The 13,448-nt window shown below is 41.0% G+C and overlaps 1 protein-coding gene across 1 annotated transcript in view; it reads right to left on the minus strand.

Moving 5' to 3' along the window:
- Nucleotides 1–13,448, minus strand: part of WNK1 (WNK lysine deficient protein kinase 1) — a 109,103-nt gene that overhangs the window by 39,322 nt on the left and 56,333 nt on the right. The window contains 9 exon segments of the mRNA XM_079992080.1: nucleotides 991–2,199; nucleotides 3,584–3,700; nucleotides 3,702–3,758; nucleotides 3,760–3,807; nucleotides 3,809–3,838; nucleotides 5,850–6,037; nucleotides 8,721–9,057; nucleotides 10,645–10,864; nucleotides 11,929–12,017. Of these exon segments, the coding sequence (XP_079848206.1) occupies nucleotides 991–2,199; nucleotides 3,584–3,700; nucleotides 3,702–3,758; nucleotides 3,760–3,807; nucleotides 3,809–3,838; nucleotides 5,850–6,037; nucleotides 8,721–9,057; nucleotides 10,645–10,864; nucleotides 11,929–12,017 (2,295 nt within the window).

Below are 13,448 nucleotides of genomic sequence, written 5' to 3' on the forward strand. Positions count from 1 at the left end.
GCATAATGTATGAACCAGGCTATTGGAGTTTTATGACTGCAGAATAGTCCTTCTTCAATGCTATACCAAGTTTTCCCAGGGAGTTGTAAATAGAGTAATAAAGTCTTCCTTGGAGCACACTATCATTGTCTCTGTCCTTGTCTCTGTCCTACAAATCAAACAGGTTTGTGCATTTTTGCAATGCTTTGAAGACTCACAAAATCTATTTCATAGACCACACCAACTGGTCAGCCAATAATTTTGCTGTTGGCAGTCCCCTTACCTATTTATGGTGAGGACAGAATAAGCCAAACTCTCACACCTTCCTGCTATTACTGCTTATGAATACCCCTCTATGGTTGGCAGTTAGAAAACACACATCACGCAGGAGGGTGGTTTGACCTAGAGATTGACCCTTGTTGACCTCTGCAACAATAAGACAAAAAAACCTCCAACTCCAATCAGTTCTGTACAACACAGTGTCTCTAACCTACAATAAGACCAAGAAAGTGCATGTGTTAAGAAAAGATGGCACTACTTGGCACAGTATGAATGTAGAGTGGTACTGCTTTGGTTTGTGTTTAAAGAACGGTTATTACTTCATCCAGTCTAGTACATCTTCAGGCTGTGAAACAGTCTGTGTTTCTCTTACCTGAGCATCCAAGTGAGCATCAGATAAGTAAAAAAGAATTTTTTTCAACATTGTTAAATGACCAGCACTTGTTACCATATTAAACAGGCTCACACGACAAGGTTTTGACAACCACCAATACATATGACATATACTGATCACAATGAGGTCTGACCTAGTAAGCTAGGACCACAGAAGCTTCAACAACCACACAATACTGTTCTAATCTCAAATACTGCAGTAATTTGCAGGGATGTGAGGAGATTAAGGAAAGGTCGAAACAGGATAAGGAATACAAGGAGTTTTGTACTATGAAGTTGCGGGGTGGGGGGTGGGGTTTACGAAAAACGAAGTAATTTGGAAACATTTGTTCCTGTAACCTGAGGATAGAGTGTAGATGGTCCTGATGAAGCCAGTGCCGAGAAAGCCTGTTGAGATGAAGTTCCCTGTGGGAAGTGGAAGATGATCTGTGAATCCTGAAATGCCTTCTGAGTCAGCTGGGCAGCAGGCAGAGGCAAGCCTGAACCATACGATGCAGATACCCCAGTGGGAGGAGGAGAAAGAAAGTCACCAGTGTCTGAGGAAGTCAACTGTGATGAATCACTGGAGTATCCTGGGCTACCTTCTGGCCAGCTCTGTAAGACAGAACTGCCTCTAGGCACCATGAACTCGGAACCTAGGTAGCTGCACTGCTCTTCCGTTACAGGCTGAAGACGACCAGGCTGTACGGTTGTCTGAGGGGACTCCTCCTGGTTAAAATCTGTGGAGCCTCGACGATTTCTATAAATGCGCTGTGAGAGGACAGCACCGTCTCCTGCAGTTGCACTGGGTGCTTGAACATGGAACTCAAACACACAACTTGCTCGACCGTCCCCACTGTGAGTGAGTATGGCAGGTGCAGAATGTGGAACAAATACTGGGTGAAAATTCATTTGTGTGGCATCTGCACTCAGTGGTGCTGACATACTAGACAATGGTGATGGTGGATTCATTCCAGAATCCAGTCTCAAGTTCTGAATCTGTCTTGCCAGAAATGGCTGCCCAGTTTGATATTCAAAAGTAGAACTCTGCGGGGGGCCGCCTTGCAAATTTCTCTGTTCAGGAGCCTGCTGTAAGTGTTGCTCAGTCCCCTGGGGATTCTGGGGCACTGTATCACAGTGTTCTGGCAACTGGGACTGGTAGTGCATGCCCACTAAATACACTGCTTCTTGAGTCAACATGCTTGTAGCATCCTTTGAAGGCGCTTGTCCAGATCTGTAATCACTCAACCCTTGAGCCGAGTCAAAACCAGGGTTAGCCTGCATATGCTCCCCAGCTGTGCTGCTCACTGTCACCAGTCCCTCTGGTGTCCAAGTGGCTGGACTACCAACAGGGAGAACAAAACTCTGACCAGTCTTGAGCAAGGGCTGGAAGTGGCAGGTTTGGGCTTCAAGGATGGAAGTGCTCTTGCGTCGCTGAGAAATGGCCACCCGTGAAGGGCAGATGGGTGGTGGCGAGAAAGACACTGGCCGTTCATGAACGGTTGGAAAAAATACTTGGGAATCTGGGAACGTTGGGGTTCCCCCACACGGATGCACCATGGATTGAGGCTGTATTGACATGAACAAGACAAGTAATTCACACGTTATAGAAGCATATTAGCATGTTCAGCTCAATAGGCAGCTCTCTTTAGTAACCTTATAGAATGGCTACGCCTAGTTCATGGTCAACACGTAAAATGCTTTGAAGGGTTATACATATCCATTAAATACATCCTTGGCAGATATCAGTGTCTATATGAGTATTTGCTTTTGTTAGAAGCTGCTTTTCCACCCATCTCCTTCTGTCAATATAAAAAACTTTGGACAACTTTCCTTAATGAAAATGGTTATTTCTCAACACATCCTTTATTTCCTATCAAAATTAGTTGCCTTTCAAGGAAAAGATTCTGTTGTGAATCTGGGGGAAAACAAGAAATTTAACTTCTTCAGAAACTCACGGTCCTTTCAAATGTGTACCATCAATTAAGTGTTGAACATTTTAGTGCATCACCAAGGAGATTTCTAATCTCCTAATTCATGCACAAAAGATTGTAGCAAATATCAGTGGGATCAATTATAGCACTCCTGTATAAAGCTTATATGCCACTTCACCCTTATATGCCACTTACTATTTATCTCTCTCTCCCACTGCACCCAAGTTTTGATTTATATTCTGGAAAAGCAGGAGCAAACTCTTATATGACACAATTAACAGTACAGAGTGAGGATTAGTCCTACACCCTCTGTGAATAGAAGGCAATGTGTTTTTCTGTTCTGTAGAAAGTGATTCTATCTTCCTCTCCTGCTCTAATGACTTATCACTTCAATCAAAGCAAGAATAAATTAATAGAAAATCAATTATCCCCAAGTGGAAGCAGTGACCGTCACATTAGTTTTGGCATCAGTTCTGGAAGTAAGAACAAGGAACGGAGAAATGTAGTATACAAGGAAGCAGCACAGGACAAAAATTAAGAGCAGAACAGAAGAACTAGGCTTCTAGCAATTTGCGTCTTTGATTTATACTGCCTGCTCACCAGAACCTTTTCTCCATAATGGTCAGAGCTGGAAACTTTCCCCCCTGTTAAATGGCAGCAAGCATTCACAGATGCCCCATGATGGTTTTCAATGGCACTGGCATGGTTCTAGCCAGCTACATATACATATGATTTGAAGAATTATTAACTGTAGCCCCAAAATCAAAGTGTATAAATCAGATCAGAACTAATCCATATAATTTGCAGATTTCATTTAAACTGCATGCTGCATTTCAGCTTTTCCCTGAAACTTCAGGCACATTAACTCTTAGGTTTTAGAGGAGGAGGAAGAATCAACTTTCCAGAAGCACAGGATAACACAGTCCCCATTTTGTCTCTTATCTAATTTGAAGAATGTCGCCAGGATGTATTTAGTGGTGACTTATCTGCAATGTGCCAGGAGGCATACAGTGACATACAGGGTGGAGAAAGAGGGAAGGCAGGCTGGAACGCCGCTTGCTGCGTGGAGAGGCGGTGTGCATGGGCAGGACATTCTCCAAGGCTTTGGAAAGCTTTTCACCAAAAGTTTCCTCAGGGGCAGTCCGAAGGTAAGAAGGAGAAAGAGGTGCACATAACACTGATGGTGGAGTAGAAGGAGCACTGGGAGGGATTTGGGACAGCGGAGGGAAAGAAAGAGGGGAAGGACAAACCGACATGCTACAGCCACGTTGAGGCTAAGGAAGGAAACAAAAAGAAGTGAACACAAACCACATGGCTAATGAGCTAGAACTAAGGGAGACACATTCATGACAAAGGGCCAATGCTGATCAGAACAAAGAGGGTATGAAGGAACTTGACAGTGACATCATGTACAATAAAGAGGATTATAAGCACCTCAGAGGACTGCAGGTTCTATTTTGACTGTCAAATTCCATTACTTCTGTCAAATAGTTTATATATATGCAGGAAGTAGACATATGTTCTCGTCACCCTGGTTCCATAAAAAATGTGTTTAAGCTGTTCCCAGCACCGATACATTTCCTAACTGAAAGCCTCTAGAAGTCTAAAGGGAATGAACATTGGTTTGAACATTGGTTTGAAACTGGCAACTTGGTGTGTGCAAAGATGTTTTTCTTCTTTCCAAATTTAGTGTTACTGTCTTCAAGTATTTTTGCTGACACCAGATTTCATTCTAAAGTGAACTGGCTTCCTAAATACAGGATTTGACTGGCCACCTTAAGTTATTTATTCAGTCAAGGACTGCAAGACAACAGGAATCAACCATAGCATAAACTGTGGAACAAGGCAAGACTTTAATTGTGACAGCTGTCTTAAAATTAGAATTAGGCCATCTTCCAGGAGAGGAGTTTATTAGAGAAGATAGTTGCTGCAATCTGCCTATACCCCAGAGGTCATTGGTTTATTTTTCTCATTGTAAACAAATTATCACCTAAATTCCTGCTTTAAAATGTAATAGTTCCTCCAGCAGCTAGGTCGTCATCCCCCCCAAACATGCTTCTGTATTTTTCCCCCAGAACTTCTTGGGGAAAACCAAAATGATCGGTCTTTTTTGAAGTCTTCTTCCCAATGAAACTGCACTGACACCTGAAACTTCCAGAAGAGTCTGCATGGAAGTTTTTCTGGAAGTCTTCGATTCATCATCCAAACCTGGTCTGCTCAGAAGAACTGTTAGTGTATTCCCCTGGTGTTAGCCATGATTATTCAACCTTGAAGCAAGGCATGTGAAGATTGCTTAATGGGTTATTGATCCAAGGCATGTCCTTGAACTGCAGCAATGGAACTCAACTCAAATAAACTTTCAAAAAAGTATTAAAAGTTGTGATTGATCATGTGTTTAAAAGGGCACAAAACTTCATATGTGCATTTGAACAGAATGGAAAGATGCTCTGTTTGTAAAAACTGGCAAGAATTTTCCTCCAATGAGGAATTATCTTCTACGATAGCTCTTGCCAATGTAATTTACAGAAATATATCATCATAATAACAGAGATAACCAAACCAGAAAGGCTGCATCCTCTAGATATAGGTAAATTACTTGAGGAACAGTTACTTTTTGGGGGGCCTTTACACAAGCAGCAAGGTTTGTAAAAAGATCTGAGTAAGAGTTTTTCTAGAAGACCCCCAAGGTCAGCTCTGAAAACATACCAGAAAAGGGTACCAAATAAAGGGTAACACAAATGAACGCATGAAGTGGGAAAGGTAATTGTGCCCATGAGCAATTCAATGCAAGCTATAAATAAATGGCAAAACAGAAGTGGGATCATTTAAAACTGCAGTGTCCGCATGCAGCATTCTATAATGGTTAGGAATCCTTACCTTCTGTAGCTGTAATTAAAATCTTGCACAATATGTTCTCTTAACACACTCAGCTGTTTCATAAAGCTCATCATAACTTTTCAGTTATAAACTTCCTCACACACTATGCATTGCAGGCTAAATAGAATTTCATATACCTCTATAGGCAAAATCAGCAAGTGAAAGGGAATTTTATTGCTGCTTCCACCCCAAGTTTTGCTGCCTTTATACCTTTCTATGAGATACCCTCTCTCTCGCTTGGAGAACTATCAGAGAAATGATTTTTACTTTGTTGTGTATGTTGTTTTACCCACACAAAATATATCTGAACTTCCATTCAAACCTCAGACTACAAGTTTTTTTAAAAGCCTAAGCAAATAAAGGAATTCCAAGCAAGTATTCCCTCTACTACTTTGGCTTTGGCCTTACCACTCCAGACGTCTGATATCCTCCCGGTTGTTGTGATTGTGGCTGGCCAATAGGAGCTGCATATCCTGGGGGTTGAACTGTTGGGATAGACTGTTCGTGCTGGGAACCATAAGAAGCTGTCTGTTGGCTGCTCACACATGATTCGGTAAAGACAGATGATCCTTGTCCACTATCAACGGTGCCATCAGCTGTAAAGACCATAAAAAGTGGGTTTTAAATTGCTCATGAACTCATGCTGAGTCAAAGTTCCAGAACTGCTTGTGAATTCATTTAAATTTATACAAAATTAAGGTAGAGGCAGCAGCACTCAGCAGCACTAGTACATGCCTCCTACTTCCCCCAAATCCTACAACACAAAATTACAGAAACTGTGCTCAGATTGAGTATGTTAGCAAGGATAATGGCAGTAACGAAGCTGTGCCCCAGGAAGGCAGCAGGGACAGGTACAAGAAACCCGAAGCCCTAACTCCTGTCCATAACACCTTTTATTTCCACAGTACAGAGATAATGCTGATTGCATTTTGCTCCCAAAATGGCAACAAATCTGTTCTTGTTAAAAGTGAAGAGATTATCAAGAAGTCCAGATTCAATGCTTCACAACATAGAATGTTATGGCCATATTGTGACATTGGCTGAACATACCAATGTTCATCTCTATGAACATGCCCTTGGCATCCATCCATAGACTGGAATACAACACAGTTGAAACACTTGGCTTTTAGAGACCAAAATACAGATAGGAGAGGAATCAAAAGAACTTATTGCGTCTCTGAAGATTTTACAGCCCATAGATGTTATAATCTGCTGATATGCAATGAGTTCCCATTAAGGACCAATTTGTACAGGGTCAACATGAGTTTTTTTTCTGGACACCACATTTCCTCCTATACCATTTCTTAATCTCATGAGACATCCCAAAGGACCATCCTATTCTTCCACATCATGTGCCAAATACCAGACTGCCTCTGTTTTCAGAAAGGCCCATATCTTCATAGCCATTATCATTTCAAAGTTCAGCAGGTCTTACAAGGCAGTGGTGCTCCTGACCTCAAGTATCCTTTCGACAGCAAATGTGCAATGTACAATGAGCAATGAACAGTAGCTGGTCCATATACATCTACAGTAGCTCTTGGGTCTTCTTTGGCTGATCTATTGACTCAGAGAAGATTTGTGTTCAATCAGGGTTGTGCGTGATTCTGCTAACGTACAGTAGGATGTATCCCGGCAGTGAGAATACTGGATAGGTGGCTGCAGAGCTGCCAGTTGTTCATTTAGTGTGTCTGTTATGCATTTCTACCAAGTCACTTGCCTCTCTAGGACAGTGGCATGGCTCTCTTGAATTCAGCATCAGAAGAGCGCATTGATGTGACCACTGTTTGGTAGAGTCCCTTAAACTCCCCCTTCCTCATATGCCTCTGCAATTAACTTTTATTTGTGATTCTTGTAGGGATCTTCAGTGTTTACCTGGTGGCCTTAACATAATCCTTTTCAAGCTGTACCATGTTTATTTATTGACCCAAGTCCCTTTGTCTGGCCCTTTGACTTATGTTCAATGGTACTTCTCCCCATAGCTTTCCAACACGCATCACATAGTCTCAGGCTTGGCTCTTCAACTATGCCTGAACATAGTAATGGCACATGATGGAAGGGTGGTATGGCAGTGGTGTTTTTCTGATGGCAGCAATGTGAACTTGCTACAATAGTCCAGCAAGGTTAGAGGATCTCTAAGTTGGTTGCAGCAGTCCCACAGGTGTGCATGCATGCCAGCATCACCAACCCAGAGCTCTTCTGACTTCACTGCCACTTTACCCTATCCCACCCCACCAAGCACAATGCCACCATGAGGGCACCACTGTGGCCTGAAACACCATCACTACCCATGTTAGTCCCACAACACTTGGATTTCCTGTACTTTCCCCTCCTCCTGTATGAGAGTTTCTGTTCTGAAGGAGAAGAAAGAGGGAAGACAGGACATGGAACATAAACCTGATGTGCAGGTTAGGGTGCAATAGGGCTGATGCTTGCATGGCTAAGTCAAGATTCTCTGCTTGTAGATAAAGCTCCAGATAGCAGCCACTCTCATTCTGGCTTTTTTTAGTCAGGAGAGCTGTCTTCAAAGCCATCGAAAGTGGAAATCAGGCTGCAGCAAAACCATGGCCAAGTCAGCACCCTCACCTTCATTATACAATTCTTCCAAGAACAGTACCTTCAGGTCAAGATCAACATCAGCCACCTATGGGAGCTGGAATGAAAGTCTGCTCAAAATCTGGAGCTACATCAGGATCCTCATTCTGTACCCGGGTTTAAACTCTTTGTATACTGCTGTTGTGATAGTTGCATCCTGCTGATTCACAAGACACAGATCTACAAGGACTCTCAAGCTTCAGTGTTTGGAGTAAACACTGTTAGTGGACCAGTCACACATCTACACGAAGTCAGTCCAAGGTGCATTTAGTCTGCAGGCAAAGTGATGAATGCTGTGTGTGTGTGTGTGTGTGTGTGTGTGTGTGTATGTGACTTCACTTCCCATTCTGAGCAAAAGAAAATTTCTCCCAGGGAAGGGGGGTTGCATCTGTTGCAAGGGCAGCTTGGGTTGGGGAACTGTCTGCATCAGCCTCAGTGCAAGTATGCTTCTTAAAGGTGGTCTTGCTTGTTCAGATGTTCAAGGAGCAGCTGATATGATGAGGTCTACCAAGAGAGCAGTGGAGCCATCTATCTTAACCACTTACGTTTATCTAAATCATAAATGCCTGTGGATGACCCAGAAGGATGGTGACTAGTTTATTGTATAGTGACATGTTTCAGTCACACCGGGCTTTATGTATTGACTTAACTGTCCAAAAATACAGGTCAGAAGATGCATGTACTTACACAATACAGAAATGCTAGGTTGGTGATACTGCAGCTGTTGATGTTGATCGGCTTCTGGCTCCTCAGGCTCTACTTGTGTGGAAACCGAAGCTGAAGCAGCAGGGATGGCAGTGACACCAGTGGCAGGTGCAGCATGTTTAGTTCCTTGCTGGGTAGTGCCCGCTTGTAACTGCTGCTCTGTCTGCTGTTTCTGACTGACTTCTTCTTGCTTTCTTTTTTCCTGTTCTTCTCTCACCAACTGACGCTGCTCCCTCTTTCGCTTGATCAAGGACACTCTATCCTTTATAGCTTTGGCCATTGTCTTGTGATCCCCTTCACAGACATACCCAGACTCAACCTGAAAAGTGGATGATTCATGCCATCAGATAAACAATGATAAAGCAAAATAAAAGTTTCTATAATTATACATCAAACACGCCAAGACGGTTAGCTTTCCAAAGCTGCAGCATTTCCAGCTAATACATGTTGCAGTAGTTAAACTATTGCAAGCTCATGCATGTCTTCTGAAAGAGCACTATTGGGAAAAAGTCAAGGTAAAAAGATTATAAGATCCTATCATAAACCAAATAATATCTTCACATGAAGCAATGGATAGCACGTATACTACTAAGTGCATCTGCCTTCCCATTTATATGGCAGTCAGTGCAATCACCTTGAAAGGAAAAGATGGATACAGTGTCTTCTACCCCAGCTGCAACGTCAAAGCAGCTGCATCAACCTTCTGTTCAGAAGTACTCAACCGTTAGTTTGGAATTGGCTAAGGAATGAGACCTAGCAACATTTGCACCCTTCTATTTTATTGGAGAGAAGCTTGTTGCAAAAACTGATTCTGGTGGTGTTTTATGCCTTGGAGGGTAAAAATGTAAGCACTGTATCCAGCTTAAAATTATAATGGCAAGTGAGCAGATAGACAGATGTGTTTCTCTATGTGGTAAAAGTGCCCTAAAGTATATAATTTTTTGAAAGAAGTGTTAAAATATCATTGAACTGACAGCTGGATGGTACAAGACGAAAAGAATCCGTTCCGCGAGTCTCTTCGTCTAGCGGTTTTTTCGTCTTGCGAAGCAAGCCCATTGGCGGCTTAGCGGATTAGCGCTATTAGCGGTTTAGCGGCTTTTAGCGGCTTAGAGAAAGGGGGGGAGGGGAAAAAAGTCAGAAAAGCTCGCAAGACATTTTCGTCTTGCAAAGCAAGCCCATAGGGAAATTCGTCTTGCGAAGCACCTCCAAAACGGAAAACCCTTTCGTCTAGCGGGTTTTTCGTCTTGCGAGGCATTCGTCTTGCGGGGCACCACTGTAGTAGTTAATCCCCCAAATTAACCCTTCTGGGAAATCATAAAGGCAAGTTTCAACAAATGCCCACTGCATCTACATAATCTAGAGCAGGGGTAGCCAATGATGTGCCCCCAGGTGCTGCTGGACTACAACTACCATCATCCCTGATGCAAGGATTTTTGGAAGTTTTATGTTCAGCAACATCTGAAGAGTATCACATGGGCTACCCATGAAGCAGAGCAACTCTTAAGTGCACTGATTATTCTTTACTTAAGAAAAATATGGGATTCATCCATTATTGAAAATATGTGCATGCAAGGGAACTATTGGGGGAGCAAGGGGAAATGAAAGTCAAAGCTACCTCTGTAGGTATGCTCAAATTAGAAGGGTGGCAGAGTTCAGCCCCTTACATTGTGTGACTGCTTTCCCCAGCTACTGTTTTTCAGACAGCTATGGAATTCTGGCTTGTCTGAGAAAGACATCACAACAAGAAGACACCATTTGTTCCCACTGTATTAAGTTTAATTGGGCTGCACTGGGGTGAGCAAAATCATGAAAGAAAAAAATCAGCGACAGGGTTCAATTCCATGTCTCTGGAATCTGCCAAAATAGGTGCAGAAGTGGGAATATCTGTCATATCTATATGACATACCATTTCTTGTGCTACATCTTCTGGGACATCTCTCTCCAAGTCGAAAGAAAATTCTATCGCTTCATTATCCTTATATTTGCCCTTAAGTTTTTTAATGTCTTCAATTCGTAACCAGAGCTTGATGGCAATTTTCTCTCCATCATCTTCTTCTGCTAGCTCTACCCGCACACCAGTTTCTTCCTGGAAGAATGCATGATTCAGAAGGTCCTTGATAGCATACCTGATCATAACGGAAAGGAAATAATAAAAGGGGAATAGAAAAGACAAGAGAACGTTATCACATAGTACAATACACAAACAATTCCTCCATTTTCCAATTGGGCTGCCCATATTCCACGGAATATTTAAATCTTGTTCAAAGACAAACTCTATATATCCATGCCATTTCTAAAGGGACTTGCTTTTTTAAAACAATAAGGATGACTGATACTGAATGCTAAATACAATCCATGCACAATTTTTAGCAATCAGTCCTTAGTTGCTGATGGAGATTTATATGGTCCTTTTGTCCATAAATTGTTCCATTTATCCTCTTCAATGTTTATATCCCAAATTAATTCCCATCAGTTTTTAAAATGTTGAGGGCAAAATCTTAAGGGTTTTGTATAAAAGGAAAATCAATCCCTTAGTCATTATACTATCTCTTATTACTCTCTTTTCATATTCTGTTAGTTTCCCCGTAGCTTCATTTTTATCTCTATATTGGTGAGAAATGGAAAGAACTTACAAAATAAAATTAGGAAGGAAAATCACGGCCAACAGAAAACAGGATTGGAAGATAACAGAACTGAGTGTGAATTAACAAACATACAATAAATAAATATCAAATATTATTTTAACATATGACCATAGTGTAGAGACTTTTGTGTGAACAAAGATGAAACAATTTATTATTCTTCAATATGGAAGAAAGGTTGTTGAAGTTACTGGAGGAAAAGTTGTTACACTGGGCTAGAAAAAAATTATTGTCAACATTTATCAATAATAATAATTGTAGAACCCCTTTTAGATGTTTCGTGTGGAAAGGAAAATTAATGAATTTGAGACATTTGGGTCTGAAGACTGAGAGAGTATCACTTAGCAGAAGGAAGAACAGCTGGATGTTATTGTAGAATGAATACTTCGAATAATCTTTTTATATGGAACTGACAGACAGGGAATCGAAAGTCCTTTTCATTTCTCTTTCTTTATTATTTTTATCTGACTGTTCAAGGAGTACACACCACTGTTATTGTGCACTGTGTAATATCTGAAGTGCCTTATCCAAATGGAATGAATATTTACCTTTCATCTTTGTTTTGACGGATGCATCCCTCAATGATTTCCTTTACTTCAGGAATTGCAACTTTATCAAAGCTTGCTGGTTTGACTCCCTGAAATACAGAAGAATATGTGAGAAAATATGGTAAAAAAAATGTCTATTTAAATCTCTAATGAAGTTTAGCATGGCTGGTGACATTCAATCTTATAGAGGCACAATGCTGGTGTCATATGGACAGTTTTATTCTTCACAAGATATGCCACGGTGATTTGATTCATGATTTCTCTCCAATTCAACGATCAAAGCATTAGTTATATTTGAGTGTGGAAAATGTCAGCTTTTAATCAAATGAACTTCCAGACTTAATTATGAAAAAACAACTTTTCTTATTTTACTTGTATTTTTTAACTATATATTTTAAATGCTACTGCAATCGTAAAAATCCATTTTTAAAGAGGAATGCTGGAAAGAATCCAACAAGCATGCATATATATATATATATATATATATATATATATATATATATATATATACATACACACACACACACACACACACACACAAATATATTGCCCTCCTCTCTCCCAGAAGTCTGCAACAATTAAGTAAGGCATGCTAAGATAATTTCTTTCTCTAAAGTAACCACTGGTTTCCAACTTACCCAGAATCTATCTTGGTCCTAATTGGCAAAATGAGATTCACTTTGTTTTCTCTCAAATACATTGCCACATTTATTATATCCATCGCTATCCTTTCTTTTCTCATTCCCAAAATGATGCAACACTAAATCATGGTTTAGTATGTACAAGCCTGCTCTTCCTCCTCTCTCCTCCTCTGACACATCCATTTCCATTTTATACCAGCTGCAGTTTGTCTTTTCCTCCAAATAGGGAACTGTGGTTAGTTTTAGTATGGTTTATCCAAACAGGCCAAGATCTGATTTCTGATCATACTACTCTTATGTCAAACCCAGTGGTCAGTCTCACCTTCACCATGGCCTATCTTTCTGTACATAAATGAGCACAAAATTAATATTAACAGATTTTCCTTTCACCAGGCATAACCTATATTTACCATTAAGCCACAGTGCAAAGATTTTGAGGTGGTGGTGGTGGTGGGGAGACAGATAAACAGAACAGGATAGGACTGTGTGCGTTTTACAAGATTAATATTTATTAAACCCAGAACTGAACACACATAAGAAGGTCCTAATTTATATGGCATGCTCCCTTTGACCTGTGCTTCATGTTCCTTTGTACATAACCTAACAGTCTCAGAACTCTTCCTAAATAAACATTTATTCACAGGTGATTGAAACCTCAATCCACATTGGCACTTTGAGCAGTAAAATTATCTGAGTAGTAGTAACCAACTTGGAATTTGGGGGCCATGTAAAAAGTTAAAAAACTGTTGATATCATGAACTGCGATACAATACATGCTACTGTCTGACTGCATTCCAAGGGGCTTTTAGCCACCATTTTGCCCTATTAAATTTACTCCTACCAGCTCACTTTTAGTGCCTTATCAACAAAGGCTGTTGG

This window comes from Podarcis cretensis (genome assembly GCF_951804945.1).
Source record: "Podarcis cretensis genome assembly, chromosome: 10".
In the NCBI taxonomy this organism is placed as follows: domain Eukaryota; kingdom Metazoa; phylum Chordata; class Lepidosauria; order Squamata; family Lacertidae; genus Podarcis; species Podarcis cretensis.